Raw genomic sequence first — 18943 nt, forward strand, 5'->3', positions numbered from 1 at the left:
CATGAATATGAAATTTGATTAAACTTCCCTGATGAAATTACACTTGGGTGATCCCTCAGGTCTTATGTTTCAGGTTCTCCTCATAGGAAAAAACATTAAGTGAATTGTGGTGAAAAGAAGCCACTATGGCTTCCATGGTGCTCATGGAAGGTTTTCATTTTGTATTTAAATGTAATTAATAGAGTGACTCGCGCTCACAGGGGTGATTTCTGTATTATGTGTTATCCGGTTTGAGGGCTGCTCTGAGGAACCGCATAAATACTTTCTATTCGCGTTGACCTGAGATCCTGTGGCCATTGGATTAAGGTGCCAACTCAGAGGATGAAGCCCATGCCCTCACTGACTGCTGACCGCCCCACTGGACCCAGGATGTCATGAGCCCGGCTCCCACGTGGTGGGAACAGAGCCACCCACCCAGGTCAGCCCAAGGCTGGGAATGGCCCTGGGCTCAAGCTAGACAAGCACTGTCCCAGGAGAGGAGACCAGTGCCACCTCGGACAAGAGCTGGGGCTCCAGTAACACCGAGGGTGGGAAACGCCCGAGCACCACAGGGTCAAGGCCTTTGGCACCTTTGAGGCTGAGCTTCCCTCGTAGTTACTGCGCACTTGAGCTTGGCCAGGAGTGTCACGGAGCATGTACCCTGCTGTGTTAAAGGGCAGACCTAGTCATTTGGAGAATGAATAACTCGCTGCCCACTCCACCCTGCCTGTTTTTTTGTTTTTGTTTTGTTTTGTTTTTTTAAGCAGAATCGGGGGCCATCCTATGCATTCTAACTTTTTGGTTCCGGGCTGTGCCTGGGCATGTGTATTTTTTCTCATGAGTGTGCGCGTGCATGCACACATACACACACGTGGTTTTGATGAAAATTAGGGATGGAAGATGATTTCCATGGAGGTGACGGAAAAGAGCATATGATATACGATCTAGGTAAAAATGTCATATTTCAGTAGAGAACAGCATTCAATTTGTCATCATCATTTATCCTAGATGATCTTGTATGAATGTGTGTCATTTTCTGGTTATAGCACAATGCTAGGTACGTGGCAGTTTTCTCTACAAGCATGAAGTCACTGTACTCAGAGCTTTTACATCATTACATAAAAGGTTGACATTATGGTTGATTCTTTGTCGGAATTTCAAAGGCTTTTCAGGATTCCTGGCTCAGCCTTTTGGGGTGTTTAACAGTCATTAACACATTCTGCCAAGGACAGCGGATGTAGTGAATTGGGACGAGCTAGTTCTGTGGGCAGGAGTACGGGGGCCGGGGTGGTGGTGGTGGTGGTGGGGTCGCGGTGGGGGCAAGGTAGCCCCTCCCACCCTTTGGCATGAGGGTGCAGCCAGGGCTCTGCTGCAGGTGGGGGACTGGCTTTCCAGAAAGTCGCTCCATCTCCCCTGTTCAGTCCCTGTCTGTTAAACCGAAGTGTTTCAGCCATCAATTATCTGCAGTTACATGTGACCACGAGAGGCAAAACCTAGTGAGAGTCAAAGCCAGGTGGGGCTGGCGCAGGCCCACGTGAGGCGCCCGGAGCTGAGGATGACCTGAGGGTTGCAGAAGGTGGACCAGCAGCTTGGGACCTGGAATGAACATCGCTTCCTCCACTCTTGTATCACTTTTCTATGTCTGAGTTTCCTCAGAGTAAAAGGACGCATGAAATCACCAGCTTCATGAGGTTGCTGGTAATGCACACAGAACATGCAGTCAGCACTCAGCAGGGGCTCTTCCCTCCTGGACTGTCCCTGAAAGCTGCCTTTATGGGAGGGGTGGCCCCCGGGGAGATACCTGGCATGCCAGGTCCCAGCATGTGCTGCGGAAGGGACCCCAAGGTACCGAGGACAAGCGTGTGACTGCACCCTCCCACTCATAACCACAGACACCACGGGCAGCTGGGCCGTGGGCCAGGGCAGTGGCGGGTGGAGGTCAAGGTCAGCCTCCAGGGCCCTGCTAGGTGATGCCCTACCAGCCACTGGCCCTTGCGAGCCTGGACCCTGGGCACGTTGCAACCACAGTACTTTCTCTGCCATCCTCCTGGTCTGATTTACTCCAAGCACCAAGAGAGCTCAGGTGGACCTAACAGCCTGTGAAGTCAGCCTCGCTCACGGCTGTGTGCAGCGTGAGCCCGTTGCCCCAGTATCTAGTGTCCGAGCTCGGTTTTGGACTTGGTGAAAGGCAGGGCAGGAATGATGAGTTCTTTAATCTGGAACCTCAGAGCCATGCTGACTGGTTATATTTAGAATATTACTGAACCTCTGCATTGCTGGAAAGAATTCCATTATGCAAACAAACCTGTTTCTGAGCCGGGGCTCTTTAGACACTGGGTCCAGAGCCTTTCAGGATTGAAGGGGACTCTCTCTTAAGGATGAGAACATGACAAACAGCAGCTACACTGCCAGCAGTAAGTTCCAGCAGAGATGAGTGTGGGATTCGGTTTCTGCTGTTTCCTCATTGAGTCAACAGTCCAGGAAACATCAGTGCATCTGGAGTGAAACTGAGCTCCCAGTGTTGGCCAGCGCCCTGGGGAAGGCAGGGGACAAATCCGTCACGGTCCCTGCCTTTGGGAACAACATGCCAGCTAGGGAGAGAAATTTAGGGAGACCTGAGGTGGTCACTCAGGTTCCCTAGAAGCAGCTGACCACACAGAAGCTACATCCAGAGAATCATGGTCCAGGCGCCCCAGTGCATATCCCACCTAAGTTCTCTGGGATCATCTCTCCATCATGGATGGAGGTGGGGATTTTTAAAGAAGGTTTCTTGCAATTTCCTGAAGGATGGGAACAATCATAGAGTATTGCAAGTGCTTCAACTGGTGGAACCAGCTCAAGGCCTCTCAAACTGTGTACTAATTGCCCTGCTCCAGAATTAGAGTCTAAATAAAAACTGCACTGGGCTTTAATTTGAGTAAAGCTGGTATTAATTGACACATTAAAACTGCACTTGTCCTTACCCCAAATGCTGCAGAGCCACAGATTTTCCCTTCTCCCTCGGCTCCTTGTGTCTTGGGAGAAGCTACTTTCAAGACACAAACGGCCTTCTCTGTGCATCACAAATAACCATATTCAGGGACACAAAGGCCAACTGTTGTAAAAATATTAGTATTCAGATGCGCCTGCATTTTGTTAATGCATTTAATCATGTACAATACAGCGATTGTTTCCCCTTCATATTTGCATGAATTCATACTAGCCACAGCATCTAAGGCACAGCTAGAAAATCAGACTCTTTCTGCTGCAACCTGTAAATTAACGTTACATCCCTGCAAACATCTACAGCTCTGCACCGGTCGCAGCATTGCCCATGCTGCTTCTGCACCTTGCCACGATGCACTGAGAGATCTGACATGTGATAAATATTGGAGTTCTCATGTGGTTGACTTGATCAGTGGTCGTCAAATTGTGCTGGACTCTAAAGGCCTGTGGCGTGGCTGGTGTTAGGTACCCCCACTTAGGAGCAGGATTGAGACCCCAGGATCCTAGGGTCTGGCTCTTTGCCTGGTGCTTGGTCTCCAGCAAACATTTATGCTAGCCACTGGGAGTAAGTTATTCTTCTATGGAAACATAGGCCAGTGTATTGACTGCATGATGCGTGTCATTCCTGGACAGTCTCTGGACTCCTGCGATTTTGCTGAAAGAGTGAAAAACCATTTGGCTTTTGTTATCTATGTATTTGTGAAAGTAGGTGCACTATGAAAACGTCCACAGAGACATACAAACAAGGAAACAAAGCTCCTTGCAGTCATCCCCCATGCTGGCTGTCCCTTCCTGCCACCTCAGGACGGACCTTGGCTCTGCACCCTCTCTCTCCTTTGGACCACAGCCCCTCCCATCAAGGTCTCCTGCACCTTGCCCATCTGCAAGCTGAGCCTTATTCTAACTCTAGTCCCACCCACACCTCCTTCCTTGGCTGGCTGAGGCCACTTTCTGAAAAAAGGCCATCTCTCCCCCTGGAAGCTCTTGCAGTCTGGCTGGCCTGTCTCTTTTACCATCCCCCCCACGTACCCTTCCCCATCACCCCCTCCCTTCCCCCATCACTCCCCTCACCTCTACCCCAACCTACCCCCTCACCCTTACCCCCTCCTCCCCATCTGCTCCCCTCCCCCATCATCCCCACCCCTACTTCCCATCATTCTTCCTCCCCCTCCCCATCCCCTCCTCCCTGCTCCTGCCCCTCACCATCCCCCACTAGCCATCTCCCTCTCACCCTAGGCCTTGCACCAGCTCCCTCAGGCTCCAGGCCTTTCTGCCTCTCCCTGGGGAACCAGCCAGGGTTCTTCGGGAGGATCCTTGTCCTGGGTGTCCCACTCCTCAGAGCACGCCCACCACCCCTCCCCAGTCCACACATGGCCCACACTCTCCTGTCACCCAGATGTCCCCTCAAAGGACTTTCCTGATGCCCCTCATTCTGCTTTCCTTTCTTAACATTACCTGACATGAAATTACACATTGTGTCTATTTCCTATGGCTGCCACAATGAATGACCACAAACTGGGGGACTTAAAACAACAAGATATCTTTTCTCACAGTTCTAGGGGCCAGAGTCCACACTCAGGAGTGGGCAGGGCCGTGTCCTCCCAAAGGCTCTGGGGCAGGGTCTGCCCAGGTCTCCCCACCCCTGCCTCGAGGTCCCAGCAACCCCTGTCTTGTAGACACATCAGGCCACCGTTAGCTTCCATCAACACATGGCCTTTTTTCTGTGTGTCTCTGTCTGCGTCCAGAACCCCTCTTCTTACAAGGACACTGGTCATTGGGTTAGGGACCACCCTACCAGTGTGACCCCTTCTTAACTTGATTACATCTGCAAAAGACCTAATCTCCAAATAAGTCCACATTCATAGGGACTGGGGCTTAGGATGTGGACACATCATTTGGGGGGACACTATTCATAAGTGAATATTCATTATGACCCATAATGTTTGTTTTTACCTGTGTTCATGCGACAAAGACTACATCTTATTCACCCAGCACAGCACATTACACTTGCTAGGTGTCGGTAAGGATGCGTGGCTGGAGGGCAGGGGTGGATGGAGGGTGGGTAGATAAGTGGCTGGAGGAGTGGATGGATGGATGGATGGATAAGTGGATGGATAAGTGGATGGCTGGGAGGATGGATGGATGGATGGATGAATGGATGGATGTTGGTAAATGTCAGTGAACAGACTGTTGGGTGGTTAGATGGATGGATGATATTATAGGACAGTGTGAGGAAACCCACATTTTCCATAGACAGGTAATAAACTTTGGAGAGGAAACTATGACATTCATTTATACCTACCTTGTAACTGAGAGCAAGATGGATGCATTGCCATTCTTGAGAGCAATGCTGCATATTGTTGTAAAAAGCTAAGGGATGGAGGTATGTAACATGAAATACCCCATTCCCACTTAAACTTTCTGATTGCCGCTGCTTACAGAGGAGAGGCCAAATCAAAATGTCCTGAATAAGCAGTTCTTTCATGCAAGAGGCCTCTTGTGAAATCTGGAAACCAAAGAATTCGAAACGCCCCACTTCTTTAAGGCATGAATTGCAAAAGTCGTGGGAAGTCGCATTTTTACCAAGAATGCTAAAAATACCTGTTGTCAAATAAATGCTCCCAACACACTTAGCTTTTGCACCATTAGCCATTTAGATGATAAATGTCCCACAAAGGTGCCTGCGAGGCTCCCAGGGCAGCAAAGGGAGATTGTGTGCACAGCTGTGCTGGCTCAGGAAGGCTGGTGCCAAATCTGAGCACCTGAGGCAATTCCCAGGGCCTCTGAGAGCAGAGCCGCCCCAGGATGCTCAGGCCAGGGTGGGGTCCACCCAAGGCAGTGGGGAGCTGCATGGAGCACCATGGCGCCTGCTCATTCTGTGGATTTTGTAGGAGACGGCCGGTCCACCGGCCTGGGAAGAAAGCGGCATTGTCCGCGCCCCGCTTTGCACAGCCGTATTCATATCTCACTGTTGTTTGCAGGAGAGGCAGATGTGGAGCAGAACAATGGGACCCCCTTGCAGGACACAGCGGTGACAGACTCCAAGTGCACAGCGAACCCAAAGAATGCCTGGCCGGACGCCAACCCAGCTGACCCCGGGGGCCGCCCCCACTTGATCCGCCTCTTTTCCCGAGATGCCCCGGGGAGGGAGGACAACACCTTCAAAGACAGGCCCTCAGAGTCAGACGAGCTGCAGACCATCCAAGAAGACAGTGCAGCTGCTCCCGAGGGCCTGGATGTGATGGCGTCACAGAAGAGACCCTCCCAGAGGCACGGATCAAAGTACCTGGCCTCCGCGAGCACCATGGACCACGCCAGGCACGGCTTCCTCCCAGGCACAGAGACACTGGCATCCTCGACTCCCTCGGCCGCTTCTTTGGCGCTGACAGGGGTGCGCCCAAGCGGGGCTCGGGCAAGGTGAGCTCTGAGGAATAGAGAGCGTACAGGTGGTGCGTCCCCTGCGGTGTAAATGGAAAATGAAGGGAGTCCGCAGGTGAACCAGCCATTACAGGAGGTGCTGGCGCAGCATCTCTGCTGTCTGGGGAAATGTGCTGTCCTTACTGGGGATGCTTATGGCCTCTGGGAGGGGCCCAGGGCTCTGCCTGTGATGCTTCCACGTAGCTCACCCCCTTTCCCCTGCTTGCAAGGGAGGTGGTTGGAATGTGGCTCGGGAAGTGATGTGGGCGCTGCAGAAAGAGCACCGTGGGCTGGGGTCTTCTGTGTCTTCTGCTTGGGGGCTCTATGGCTGATTTCGCTTCTTTGGGGTTCAGTGTTGGGATATGCCCATTTTCTCTTGGACCCAGTGCTGCTGGCTTCATGTTCCATTACAACAATAATGTGATTGAGGACTTTGGAACAAACCCGAAATTTTAATGCGCCTGAAGCAGGCGTTCTCTTGTCTGAGTTGTTTAGGGGAAGCGGATGGGGGGATGAATGGGTGTGTCTATGAATCAAAACTGTATTATTTTGTTCTGTCATTAATTTGAATATAGAATTTGTGAAGTCCCATTATTTAAATGTTCTGTAGATAAAAACATACTGGTAGAGAAAAATGCTCCTATTGTGGTCTGGTTTGCAGCAGTGGCTTCTGGACTTGACTGTGAATAGACCATCTGTGGCTGATGTTTCACTGGAAGGCTAATCCCCAAGTGGCTATCCCGTAGCAAGTACATAGTATGCATGGCATCTGCTTTGTCGTGCATTGGATAGCTGGGTAATCTGGGAAGGGCTGAGGTTTTTCCAAAAAGCCCCTGGCTTTTTGTGTGTGCTTACAAAAGCCCTGAGATGAAGCTTTGCTTCTGGCTGCCCCAGTGCTTCTTCTGAAGAGGCTTCGGAACGAAAAAGCCTTTTGAGTGAAGGATGGGGCAGAGCACGTTGTGGTGGGAGTTGGGGAGTTTCTGGAATTTGCTTTGGTCTCTAACTACTATTCCTGAAATGATTGATGATCCTGAAGTTGTTGAAGATAAACCAAGACTTAAGCTCCACCTTTGGGACCGTGTTAAGGCGAGTTGAGGTTTTGGCAGGGCAAGTCGCTGATACCTGCTGGGGTCACATGATGCTTGGAGGCCTTCTTGGGAATAACACTCAGTGTTCCTTCTATGCTTATACAACCCATGTTCCGACTGGTTCCTTTGGCATCCTGTACTTTGGAGCAGTCTTGCCTCACCTTGAAATGTGGATCATCTGACCTGCTTCTAATGCTACTTTCAATCCAGATGCTTTTTAAAGCACAGCTATCAAAGCACATGATATTCTGGCTGCTGAATCACGTCTTGCCATGATGCAAAGCACCCCGTGTGCATGCACTGTTGCTAGTTTTGAAACCTGAAACTATTCTGCATATCTCAAAGAGCAGGAAAATATATATTTAAACTCTACAGGAGAGACTAAATAGCTGGATAGCACATGTTATAAAACAGGGTTCATTTCAGTGGTAATGGTGTAAGTTCAAATAAAATTGTGAAAGCATTTATGTCAGTCATTGTGAACTTATCTCAGGATGAATATATATTCTACCTACATGTTTTTCTTCCTTTAGGTGAAATTACAGCCTTTATTGCATTAAGTCTTATGTTTTTCAACATTTTCAAGGAAAAGAGTCCAGCCTCAGAGATAGGCATCCACTTTGTGAAAATGTTGCTAGATAATTAAGGATCCAGGGAAATCAAAATACTGTCATGGGATTTTAAAAAATAAAAACCAGGTTTAAATAATTGTTTTAGGGCTTTCAAAGGATCAGTTCTGTTCAGTACTGATTGCTGAATAAAGACGACTTAATAATGAACAGCCTTGCCCTTTGATGCCGAAGAAATTCATTGGTGTTTGAATGTAAAATCATAGGCAGAGCTGCTTATTGCAAACACAGAGGACGGATACATTTCTGTGGAAATTCTTTGCTGGAAATATACAGTGCAGACTTCTGGCAACATTTGTTCAGCTCATCTGTATTTCACTGTGGACTCTTTGCTTTCAAACACTGGAGGTGTGAGAGTAATACACTCTACACCCAGTGATACACCCACATGGCCTAGAAGTCTGGGGTATCTGTTGGTATGGGTTTGTTTTTCGGTTTCGATTTTATCTTCGCTTTGCTCTGTTTATAAAGGAGGAGAGCCCTCGGTTTATTAGATGCTAGGAAGATCCTTTGCATATAAGCTGGAGAAAATAAGTGAACTGAAAGGCCTGCTTATTGTCCAGAAAAGCTCATTTCCAGGTTTTCCACTTCTACGATTATTTCTAAGATGCCCAGGATGCTAAAGGCCACCCAGGCCTGAGTGGTGGCCCCCTCAGGCCAGCTGGCCTGTGTTCTGGGGCAGCAGTTACTCTGCTCAGCTGTCCAGACAAGGTTTCTCAGGGTCTAATCATGTGAGAACGAACGAAGCCCTTGTCTCCTGGAAAGGGGGCTGTTTGTAGCCTGTTCCTCCCACCCCCACCACAGGGCCTATGGGCCCAGCCCAGGGCTCAGCAGCGCCCCCACCCCACCCCACTCCACTCCGCCCTCTGAATGTACCACCACTCCTACCCTTGGTGTGGCCAAGCATTGACATTCAAGGAAAGCACATATAAATTCCTTGAGGAGGCATATTCTTTCGAGAGCCATGAATGAAAAGTGCATTCACAGAGACCACGCGCCTTTGTTGCCAGAGGAAAGAAAGACAGTGTTGTTGCCTTTAAGGAACAGGTTTCTAAGCCCTTGGACAGTGCAGCCCTGTGAGGGCTAAGACCCCGCTGCCCTGGTCAGTGGTAAAAGGGGGGAGGTGTCTTCAGCTCCCCTCCTCCTCCTCCCACCGTCAGACCTGCCCTGCCAGCTGCCTTCCTGGGCAACTGTATCCTCAGGCTTGACCCCAAACCATGACAGATTAGCTTGGAAAACAACTCCAGTGGACTCAGGGGCATGACCAACACCCAGATAGAGCCCAGGTAGGGATGTGAGGAGAAGGGCCTGCATCACCTTCCTCCACATCAGCCCCCTTTTCTAGAGGTGTTTTAAAGCAAGTTCCTGTACTGATGATTATGCCTGTTTTTCTCTATTGACTTCACAGTCAAAGCCGCATTTATAACCTGCTCGTCTCGGCACCCGCCGTCAGCATTCAGTATTGCTTCTGTGTCTCTAATTTTGATTGTGTGGGATAAGAACCATTTATGTTATTTAGTGCTATGGGGTAGAAGCCGTCTTGGAAATTAATCACAAGGTTCTGTGTCCTGACGTTTTTCCATTGCGTTTTAATTTCGCGTAACACATTTCAGTTCTACAGTAACTTAACTCATTGTTAACGTGATAGCCTAATTTTACAGATATATTCTGTAAGCCCCTGGGGAGGGTGACATTTGGAGGTGACAAGGAGGACACAGTAGGAATCGTCTAAGTGGGGCGCCCCGCTCCGCATGAGTCTATCCTCGAAGTCGGGGGACTGCAGAGCCACACTCGCTTGTTTCAGCTAAGAGTGTACCCGCTCGCAACAGTGCAGCGATGCACACAGAACCAAGGTGGATCTACGAAGCAATGGCCCCGCCACTCGGTACATCACTTTGCCTGGAGAAAATCCCAGTGTGCTGGGCATGTTTGCTTCTGCACCCAAACAAACATTCATTGAAATTTCCTCCAGGAATTCCTTCTGAAGTATCATTACCGTGATCAGTTATTGATCAGTGATCCCCCTGGCTCAGCTCCCGGCGCTTGGCTGTGTCCTCCTGTGGTCTCCACGCCTTCAGTGTCCGCTGTTTTCAAGTCAGGCAGGATTCAATGAGAACGTTATGCCCTGTGCTGGTGGCGATTTTGCTGCGCCTCTGTATAAGTGAAACATTTGTAAATTATGTCGATGTATTTAATGGTGTTTGCCTTCTGGTGATTGTATTCCAATTTGATTTTGTGATGAACTTTTGCTTTTTATATATTTCTTCCTTTGGATTACTTTATTAAACATTTTAACAGACTGAGGGTGGCGTACTAATTGCACGTGAGTTTTGTAAGTTGTCTTCTTTGGTGTCCCTCCCTTACTAAGCACAGTGTGTAATGGGTATTTTCGTGGCCTCCCGAAAGAGCAATCAACAGGTGAGTCTGTGGGCCAGAGCGCCCCACTTCTGCACAGCTTCTCATGCACCCGCCTTTATCCACAGACATTTTAGTCTTTTCTCTCCACTGGCTGTTGGGGATCCTGGTCTTTCTGTTGGGACTGTTCTCGTTCTGCCTGATGTTTTTAGTGTTTCTCACAAAGTACTGTCCTGCACCTGTTGGTGGAAATAATGCTGTTCTCCTCTGTGTCTGGGACACAGGACTCCCAGGAGCATTTATTGAGTGACTGAGCACAGAAAAGATGCCCCCCCCCCCAGGGATCCCTGGGATGGTAGATACCGGGGGGTCATAGAAACACTGGAGAATCTGAAAGTAGAGGCAGATTAGACTGGCTCTCCTAAGGGTGACAGTGAGTATGTAAGGTTGAGGGTAAGCTCGGGGTCCTTGGAAACTAGAAATTAGTGCAAAGACATGGAATGAGTTTTGAGTTGTCTTCCATTCGTCTGCCACCAGGCCCTGGTCCTAACTCATCGCCTTTCAACCTCACTTCCATTTTATGATGTTTCTTTCCTTCATCATTGATTTTCCTTTTGGTAAAAGGAATAAGCAATGCTTACTGGTAGATGGAGCTCAGCTTGTCAGCCAAGGGGCTATCACATCATCAGGGGAAAAGCACTGGCTAGATCTCTGGTGGAACCACTAAGGCATGGATTTAGCATTCCAGAACTGGAGACTTTCTTCTTGCACTCTGGTTTAACACAGTATCTTAGGGCTTTTCCATTACATGCACCACCACACTCTTAATGCTCGAAAGTCATCCTACTTCATTAGAGATAGTGAAAGGCGGGAGGAGGGGGACATGATTTCCACAAGAGGCCTTCCTGCCTTTTCTCCTCCAGCTGTGCTGATGCTCCCCTTTCTTCTCCTGGAGCAGGTCTCCTACCTGAACAGAGTGGAGAACCTCCCTCTGCTCGCACACAGTCAGAGAGAGCTGTCCTCCCTCCTCCTGGCCCCGGGGGAGGGGCCGGCTGCCAGGCAGGTGTCTGGTAAGCCAGTCACGGCCCAGGGGGCTCCCCATCCCCGTGCAAGCTGCGTGGCCAGCACCCAGAAAGCTGGTGTGGGGGTAAAGGGAGCTTGATGCCAGCCCCCAGAGCTGCCTGAACATATTGCAAAGAGATGACCTCTTCATTAAGAAGGGATGCTGGCTTAAGTAGGGGGCAAATAACTAGAAAAGTCTTCTTGGCCTTTTGACCAAGTGTACGTGTGGACTTGCCCACTCGCCACTTTTGAGGGGATTCCCCCTCCACAGGGTCAGCAGGGTTCAGGCAGAGAATCCACAGGCTTATCTACTGAGACACACTTCTGAGTAAATACCCGGGTGTCTTAGTGATTTAAGGGCCCAGTATCATGTGTCAAAGTCACCAGTTCTCCTTGCTAGTGTAAGTACCGAGGCACACGGTCACCACAGATTTGCCTCTGGAAACCCTAGTGTGTTCCCTTTACAGTATTTTTAGAATCATTACTGTTTTCTATATCACAACTCCTACTTATTCCCATGCCTAACTGGCTGTTAACCTGTTTTTTCAAAATCCATTTCCTTTGTAGCCAATGTAAGACATCTCTTAAAACCTATTAAAACCTATTACACTGATTTCATCTCTTGACTACAATGAAGGGCTCTCTCTCTCTCTCTTTTTCTCCCTCTCATTTTGCTGTGGACAGTCAGAAGAAGGGGACTCCCTGCAGGCCCATTACCTTGGGCCTATAATAATATTCCCTCCAGCACATTACTCAAATTTGGTTGATTCGGCAGGTACTGTCTCAGAGCTAACAGCATAGCAAACACACTCAATTAGGAGCAAATACTAGAATGTTAAGCTCCTAAATGTCACCAAAAGCAAACAGGAGTGTCCATGAGAAATTGTAACTCCATACAACTATAAATGTAATAAATTCATTGAGTAATAAAAATAAATAAATAGGGAGTTCCCGTCGTGGCTCAGTGGTTAACGAATCCGACTAGGAACCATGAGGTTGTGGGTTCGGTCCCTGCCCTTGCTCAGTGGGTTAAGGATCCGGCGTTGCTGTGTGAGCTGTGGTGTAGGTCACAGAAGCAGCTCGGATCCTGCATTGCTGTGGCTGTGGCGTAGGCCAGCGGCTGCAGCTCCAATTAGACCCCTAGCCTGGGAACCTCCATATGCCACAGGTGTGGCCCTAAAAAGCAAAAAAATAAATAAATAAAATGTTCAGCGCTAACAGCAAAAAAAAAAAAAAAGAAAGAAAGAAAGAAATTGTAACTCCAAGTGGCTGGCTGGCGTGACTTTGAACACTGTTGCTCTCAAATGATGCCTTTTACTCTGGAGCAAACCACGGGGGCCCAGCTGTGACCACGCAGTCAGCCCCTCAGAGCAGGAATGGTTTCTACTTGGAAACCCAGTGCAGATGCCAACACACTTGCTCTACAAGAAAAAAGCAAAATAAAAATCCACAGATAAAACATTTTCTGCTGTGGACTTGAGACTTCTGTCCTTTTCCGTGGGCTAGGAAGATGCTGTTTTTCCCTGCTGTCTTGGGAATCCTACATTTTTAAGAAAATTCGGTTACATCATTAGCCACATTTCCCCAGAATAGACCCTAAAGGGAAGCCATGTTCTCTAGACTTTTCTTCTTGTTCCTTCATCCTGACATCCTTCCTTTCATCCTCAGGGTTGTCCTTGGGGGGCCATCCCTGCTGTCTTCTCTCTCCTTGCTCTCTCTCTCTCTCCCCTCTCTCTCTCAACCCCACGGCCTCTGGCTGGTCCACCTCCCTGGGAGGCACTGCCCTCATCCTCTAATCTTCATCCCTGCTCACCCTCCTCACTGCCCAGCCTGGCTGGAGGACGTGGGGGTCCTGCCCACACTGCCCGCATGGACTCATGGCCACTCTGTCCCTCTGGCAGGTCCCGTGGCTCAAGCAGAGCAGGAGCCCTCTGCCCCCTCATGCCCGCAGCCGGCCAGGGCTGTGCAACATGTATCAGGTAAGACCAGCACCGGCCCTGCCCAGCTCCTCCTCAAGGCCCCGGCTACAGCTCAGCCCACCTGCCACCCCGGTCAGTGCAGGTGCCACCAGGGTCTTCACTCTCAAGCCAGGAGGCTTTAAAAGTCATGTTTGTCAAACAGCCAGGGCAGCTCCTGAGCAGAAGCAAGAAAAGGAACCATGCAAAGATAGAGAGCAGGATCCTCACCAGGGATGAGGGGGCCTCAATTCTCCAGGTGGGGGTCCTGTATGGATGGGGCAGGGGCCCAGGCAGGGGCAAGGCCACAGGAGCAAACCTGGCTCTGGAGAGGTGGCCTGCGACCCAGGCCTTGACCTGCCTGGCGTCCTGTCTCCTTTGCAAACCAGTACCTAACAGACAGGAGCACTCACCAAATACTAGTTGAAATAAGTCTTCTGGATATGAGTCCAACTGAGCTTCCTGGGGTGGAGGTTGTGTCCCAGGATCTGCCCTCTGACCCTACTGCTAGGAGCTTGTAGGGACTGTTGGCGACCAGGTGCACAACAGGAAGTGGGGGATGACCCTAGGGGTTTGAGGGTGTGATCCAGCCGGAGACAGATTCTGCTCTCGGGAGTGGGGGCCGCCCTGTATGGACTCCCATCTGTGACTCCCGCTATAGGCGCTGGGCTCGGGCCTCACCCTCCTAACCCAGGGACCCCTGTGCTGAACATGAAGTAGGAGGGCCGTCCTGATGCCTGACTGAGCCCCGAGGGTCAGTGGAAGGGGCCCGGGAATCCTGACTGGGGGAGGGGTTGGGGAGCAGGGGACAAGGCAGGCAGGAGGGGTACCCCCCACTGAGACCTGGGAACCCGGGCAGGACTAGCTGTCACCCCCATGTGATGGTGACTGCAGGACCCCAGGACTTTGGCTTTTCCCAGAGGAGGAGCTGGTCTGTAAGAAATAAAGGGTGTGCTGTCAGCTCCCGGATGCCAGTCCAGGGGACGCCGGCCAGCCGATACAGGGCACTGTCATGGGGCCCGGACTTGTGGGCGGGGCCTGGGCTGCTGTCTGTATGGGAAGGACTTGTTCGCCAAGCCGCCTGGGAGTCGGGGGCGGGGGTGGCACATCCCCCCATGGAGGACAGAAGAGGTTGGAGGAATGCTGTCCCAGAGTCCATGTTTGTCTGTGACCGTGTCTCAGCTTGGTCTTTGTGCTCACCCTGTGTCCTTCTTATAGCAGCAAACGCTCCTGACCCCAGAAACTGGGGAGGACACTGTCCCCCTGGGGCCCAGCCTGGCCTCGGCTGGTGGGAAGAAGCCAGGGCTGGCCAAATGCCTTCCCAGGAGTGCAAGGAGGGCAGGGTGCAGACTGGCTGACATCCCACGGGGGGAACAAGGGTGGGGGCAGAGGCCCCAAAGGGACCCACATGCTCCCTCCACCCGAAGCACTCTTGGACCCACATTCCCTCCACCACGGGGACATGTTGCTGTCAGAAAGCAGACCCGATTCACTGAGACGCAGAGAATTTGCCAAAAGTCCCTTTGTGGCACAGAGGGAGCAGGCAGGGGGAGAGGCCAGGGTTTGGTGTTCAGGGATATTAAGAAACTTGCAACGGAAAGTCTTTTGGTGGGAAAAAAGCAGGAGCCCTGTCCTCCACATCTCCATCCCAGACAGACACGGCCTACTTTTACAGACCAGCCAAAAAGGCACAAGTGTTCCGTACGCAGCCGCCACGTGGGGCAAGTCCCAAGAGGGGGACACCTGTGTCCTCCAGGAACAGGCCTTTGCCTCTGTTGTTTGTTCACTTACAGACACCCTGGTCTGGTGTTTGGGTGGGCTTGCCAGAACACACACTGCAGGAGACCAAATATGTAATGGTTCTAGGTGCGTGTGTGTGTGGACAGTATTTACATGTCTCTCCAGTGCAGAGAAGACAAAGGTGGACGGAGTTGACATCAAAGGGTCCCCTCGTACCCAGCTTCTCACAGCCCCTGCACAGGTGCACAGTGCTTCCAGGAGGCAGGGCGGGGGAGGGGGGTTGGGACACACTGAGGGGGCACAGAGGAGGCAGCCAGTCTGAGAGCTGGGCTTCCCTCCTGCCGATGGAGCACCACCAGCTGCAGCCTAGGCTCCCACGCGGAGTAGAGAATAAGCTGCTCTTCCCTCTCTGAGAAGAGCCCTCTCCATTATTTTCGGTGTCTTCCTCCAGCATGTCGGCTGTTTATTATTTCAAGAAAGAGGCTGTGTTTACTAGGCAATGGAGGTAATGGCACCAGCCACAGGGAAAGGACTCAGGGGTCAGGCTGCCCTGAATGGTTTTAAAATACACCCATCCTACAGAGGTCCTGCAGCAAAGGCCCCTTGAAATAGGCATGTGGAGGAGACAGAGCCACTGGGTGAGGCCACGGCTAAACAACTGACTCAGGGCTGGGGATGGTGGGGTTGGGCCGAGTAACTCAGGACCTAAAACCTCCACCTTCCTTCCCTGGGTGTGGAAACTCAAAGTCGAGGAGCAGTGCCAGGCCAGCATGCTGCTCCTGGACCTTCTTGGACCCTCCTCCTCCTTCTGTCTGTGTCTTTGCATAAACACACCATGAAAGGAGGAGAAAGCCCCCCGCCATGAGTCCAGGTAACAGGCCACAGAACAAACAGGCTCAGCACTGGGGTGGCTCTTCAGAACCTGGCTCCCTGCAAGGAATCCTGATTCCAGGCCCTTCTTAGTTCTGATGCAGGATTGACTTCGAGGGCTGTTACAAGACTGTGGGATCAGGCAGAGGGGAGCCCAAGTACACAAATGAAATTGTATCTGAGGACTCAAAGCAAGTTGGAGCAGCTTGAGTTCCAAGGGAGAAACCAAGAGCAAAATAAACAGAGATGGCAGCTCCGTGGGAAGACAGACAGAGCTGTCTCCATTGGCTCTGCACGGCTGGGCCTCTGGAAACGGCCATCACCCAGAGCACGTGGTGCCTGCGAATGGAAGGGGCTGGAAAGGCATCCAGAGCCAGGGAGCAAATGCTTTGCCCAGGTACCCAAGACCCCGCACCTGCACGCCGGGGCCTGGAGATTCAGGGAGAATGGCAGGGGAAAAGCCCCTGATGCCGTTCCCATCAGTTCCCGTACCGGATTCCTTTAAAGCCCCTCTGCCGGCACCTTGCAGCCCCTGCCCAGGAGTGGTCCTGGCAGCCTGGAGAGGACCCTGTCCAGCCACCTGGCTGCACGGTGCACCCAGAGGCTTGCCCGGAGCTGTCCTCCCTGCTCTGAACCCGCCACCAACCAGCATTCCCAGGGCACTGGAAGGTTACCAAGTCAGAGCCTCAGCTCCTAGAAAAGCACCGAGTAAGAATGGAAACAAATGTGGATCTGATTCTGCCGCTCAGCGCCCTGTATCTGCTCTGAGCCTCCTTCCTTCCTGCAAAGCCACAGCAACAGCTAAAGGAACCCTTTGTCTGGCTGAGGCCCCAGGGCCCATGGTGCTGAAGAGAACCAGGAGGCAGAGCCCCAGCCCTGGCCAGCAGGGCGCCTCAAGCCCACCTCCCACAGAGCCCAGGAGCCGCAGAGCACAGGCCCTGGGAGGCCACATCCTGCCCGTAGCTGCGGCCTTGGGACTGAGGGTTTCTGCTCTCTGGCCTGTTTCTTGGCCAGAAAGTACAAGTGTCAGAGTCTGACTGCATGTGTCTCCACTGGCCTTTTCTTCAAATCTCAGGAACTTTCGTAACCGTGCAGATGGCCGACGTGCTGGGGTGACCCTCATGCCTCAGGCTGTAGGATCTTGTTCTGCTCATGAGAAGCACAGCCCCAGCCCCCAGGAATCCCTCACACAAGGGTCGGGGGGCAGCTTCCAGAGGCTTTCTTCCTGCTTCATCGTCAGGTTTTCTGCATCCATGTCCTTCTGATTTCCAAGTATATGGCTGTGGCCAGAACTGGGTGATCCTGATGGGCCCTGGAGGTCTAGCTGTGGGGACACAGAACAGATCAAGTTCTGGCCTCCCCTGGGGCCAGGCCGGTGTTCTATTCTGCCGGCAGAAGGGCTGCTTCCCATGGCAGCAGCACGAGGCCCTCAGCCTTCACTTGCTGGAAAGCCTGTGGCTGCTTGGCTTTTCCTTCCAAAACAGATATTCCTGACTGTGCATCCCTTAACTATGCACCGTCATCCTGCACAAGGAGACATGGAACTCCAAGACAGCAAAGTCGTCCTGGGTGTTGTTTGCTTTGCACCTCTGTTGAGGTCTTAGCTTGATTTTCTTGCTGGGAAGTCTTTCACATACTTTGGACACATTGAGGTCTTTAAAAATGGGTGCCTGGGAGCCAGGAAAGAAGTGGAGAGGTTAAGGCCAACATCCAACCCTGCCTCCCGCCATTGCAGAAGGTGATAGACAGAAACTTCCAGACCCACATTCAAGAGCCTCGCTCTCGGCACCAGCCCTGAGCTTGGGAAACAGAGGTAAGCCCTTTCTGCAGTAAAGATGTGCCTGTGTGTCTTTGTGAGCTCTCCCAGGCTTCCCAGGCCAAGGAAGGAGGGGTTGCCTCAGACAAGTGAGGGCTGCCTGGCCATGGAAATTGTGGATGGATCTTCACAGAGGCCACTGGGCAGGTTGGCCTGGGCGGGTGCATCAGCCGGAGGGCGGGCTGCCAAGAGGAAAAGGCATCCTCACCACCCTGACAGAAGCTTCCAGCTCCGGCCTCACTACCAGGCCTCAGAGGCCCCCCCATCGGGAGTTCAAGCCCCTTCGAAAAACACACAGCCTTCCTTCAGTGTTCACTGAAGGAGCAGACCCAAGGGCTGTGACATGTGACACTGACTTCCTGTCTTCCTGTGCCCGGGGTGATCTCATGCCTGCATCCCAGGAGATTGCAGTTGGTCCTTGCCAGGAGGCCTCTGACACCAAGCCGAGGGCATCAAACCCATTTGTCTGAGAAGGCCGGGATCCTGGGTCTCCTCGTTTCAGATGAAACATGGCAAAGGAAAGCAGAAGCCAACCTGCCCCTGGCCGCCCACAGCCTTCAGCTGGACAATTTGCTCAGGGAGGAAACTCTCCAACTTGAAAACCTGTCCAGGCTGAAACGAGCACCAGAAACAGCCCTGACACACAGGCTGCCCCGCCAGCCACCACTATGCCCACCAGCCTTCTCCATTTCCGGTAGCTGAGAAGAAATGCATTGCGAGAACAGTCACCAGGTCACCTAAAATCTCCACCCAAGTCAAAGGTCTGCCTGCGAATCGCTCCCGTGATTGAGAAAATCCTGCTGCTGACATTGCACAGCTTTCTCTAAAGAAGGGAAAGGCCTCGGGCTTTAATTAAAATCATTCGAGTCAATGATTCAGAAGCAAACATAGTCTTCGACTTGCCAAGGGCAAAAACACAGAGCAGATTGCATATACCATTCAGACACAAGGCAGTTCTCTCCAGATTGTGAAATCCAAATGCCGGGACCTTGCCAGAAAAACTCTAGCATTAACTCCCAAGGCACATTAGAAGCTGTTTGACCAGAA

The 18943-nt window shown here is 51.6% G+C and overlaps 1 protein-coding gene across 1 annotated transcript in view; it reads left to right on the top strand.

Annotated features, from left to right (window-relative positions):
• Positions 6167-18943, top strand: part of MBP (myelin basic protein) — a 35774-nt gene continuing 22997 nt past the window's right edge. The window contains 2 exon segments of the mRNA NM_001001546.2: positions 6167-6292; positions 6295-6381. Coding sequence (NP_001001546.1) covers positions 6206-6292; positions 6295-6381 — 174 coding nt within the window. The 5' untranslated portion in view covers positions 6167-6205.

This window comes from Sus scrofa, chromosome 1 (genome assembly GCF_000003025.6).
Source record: "Sus scrofa isolate TJ Tabasco breed Duroc chromosome 1, Sscrofa11.1, whole genome shotgun sequence".
NCBI lineage: Eukaryota > Metazoa > Chordata > Mammalia > Artiodactyla > Suidae > Sus > Sus scrofa.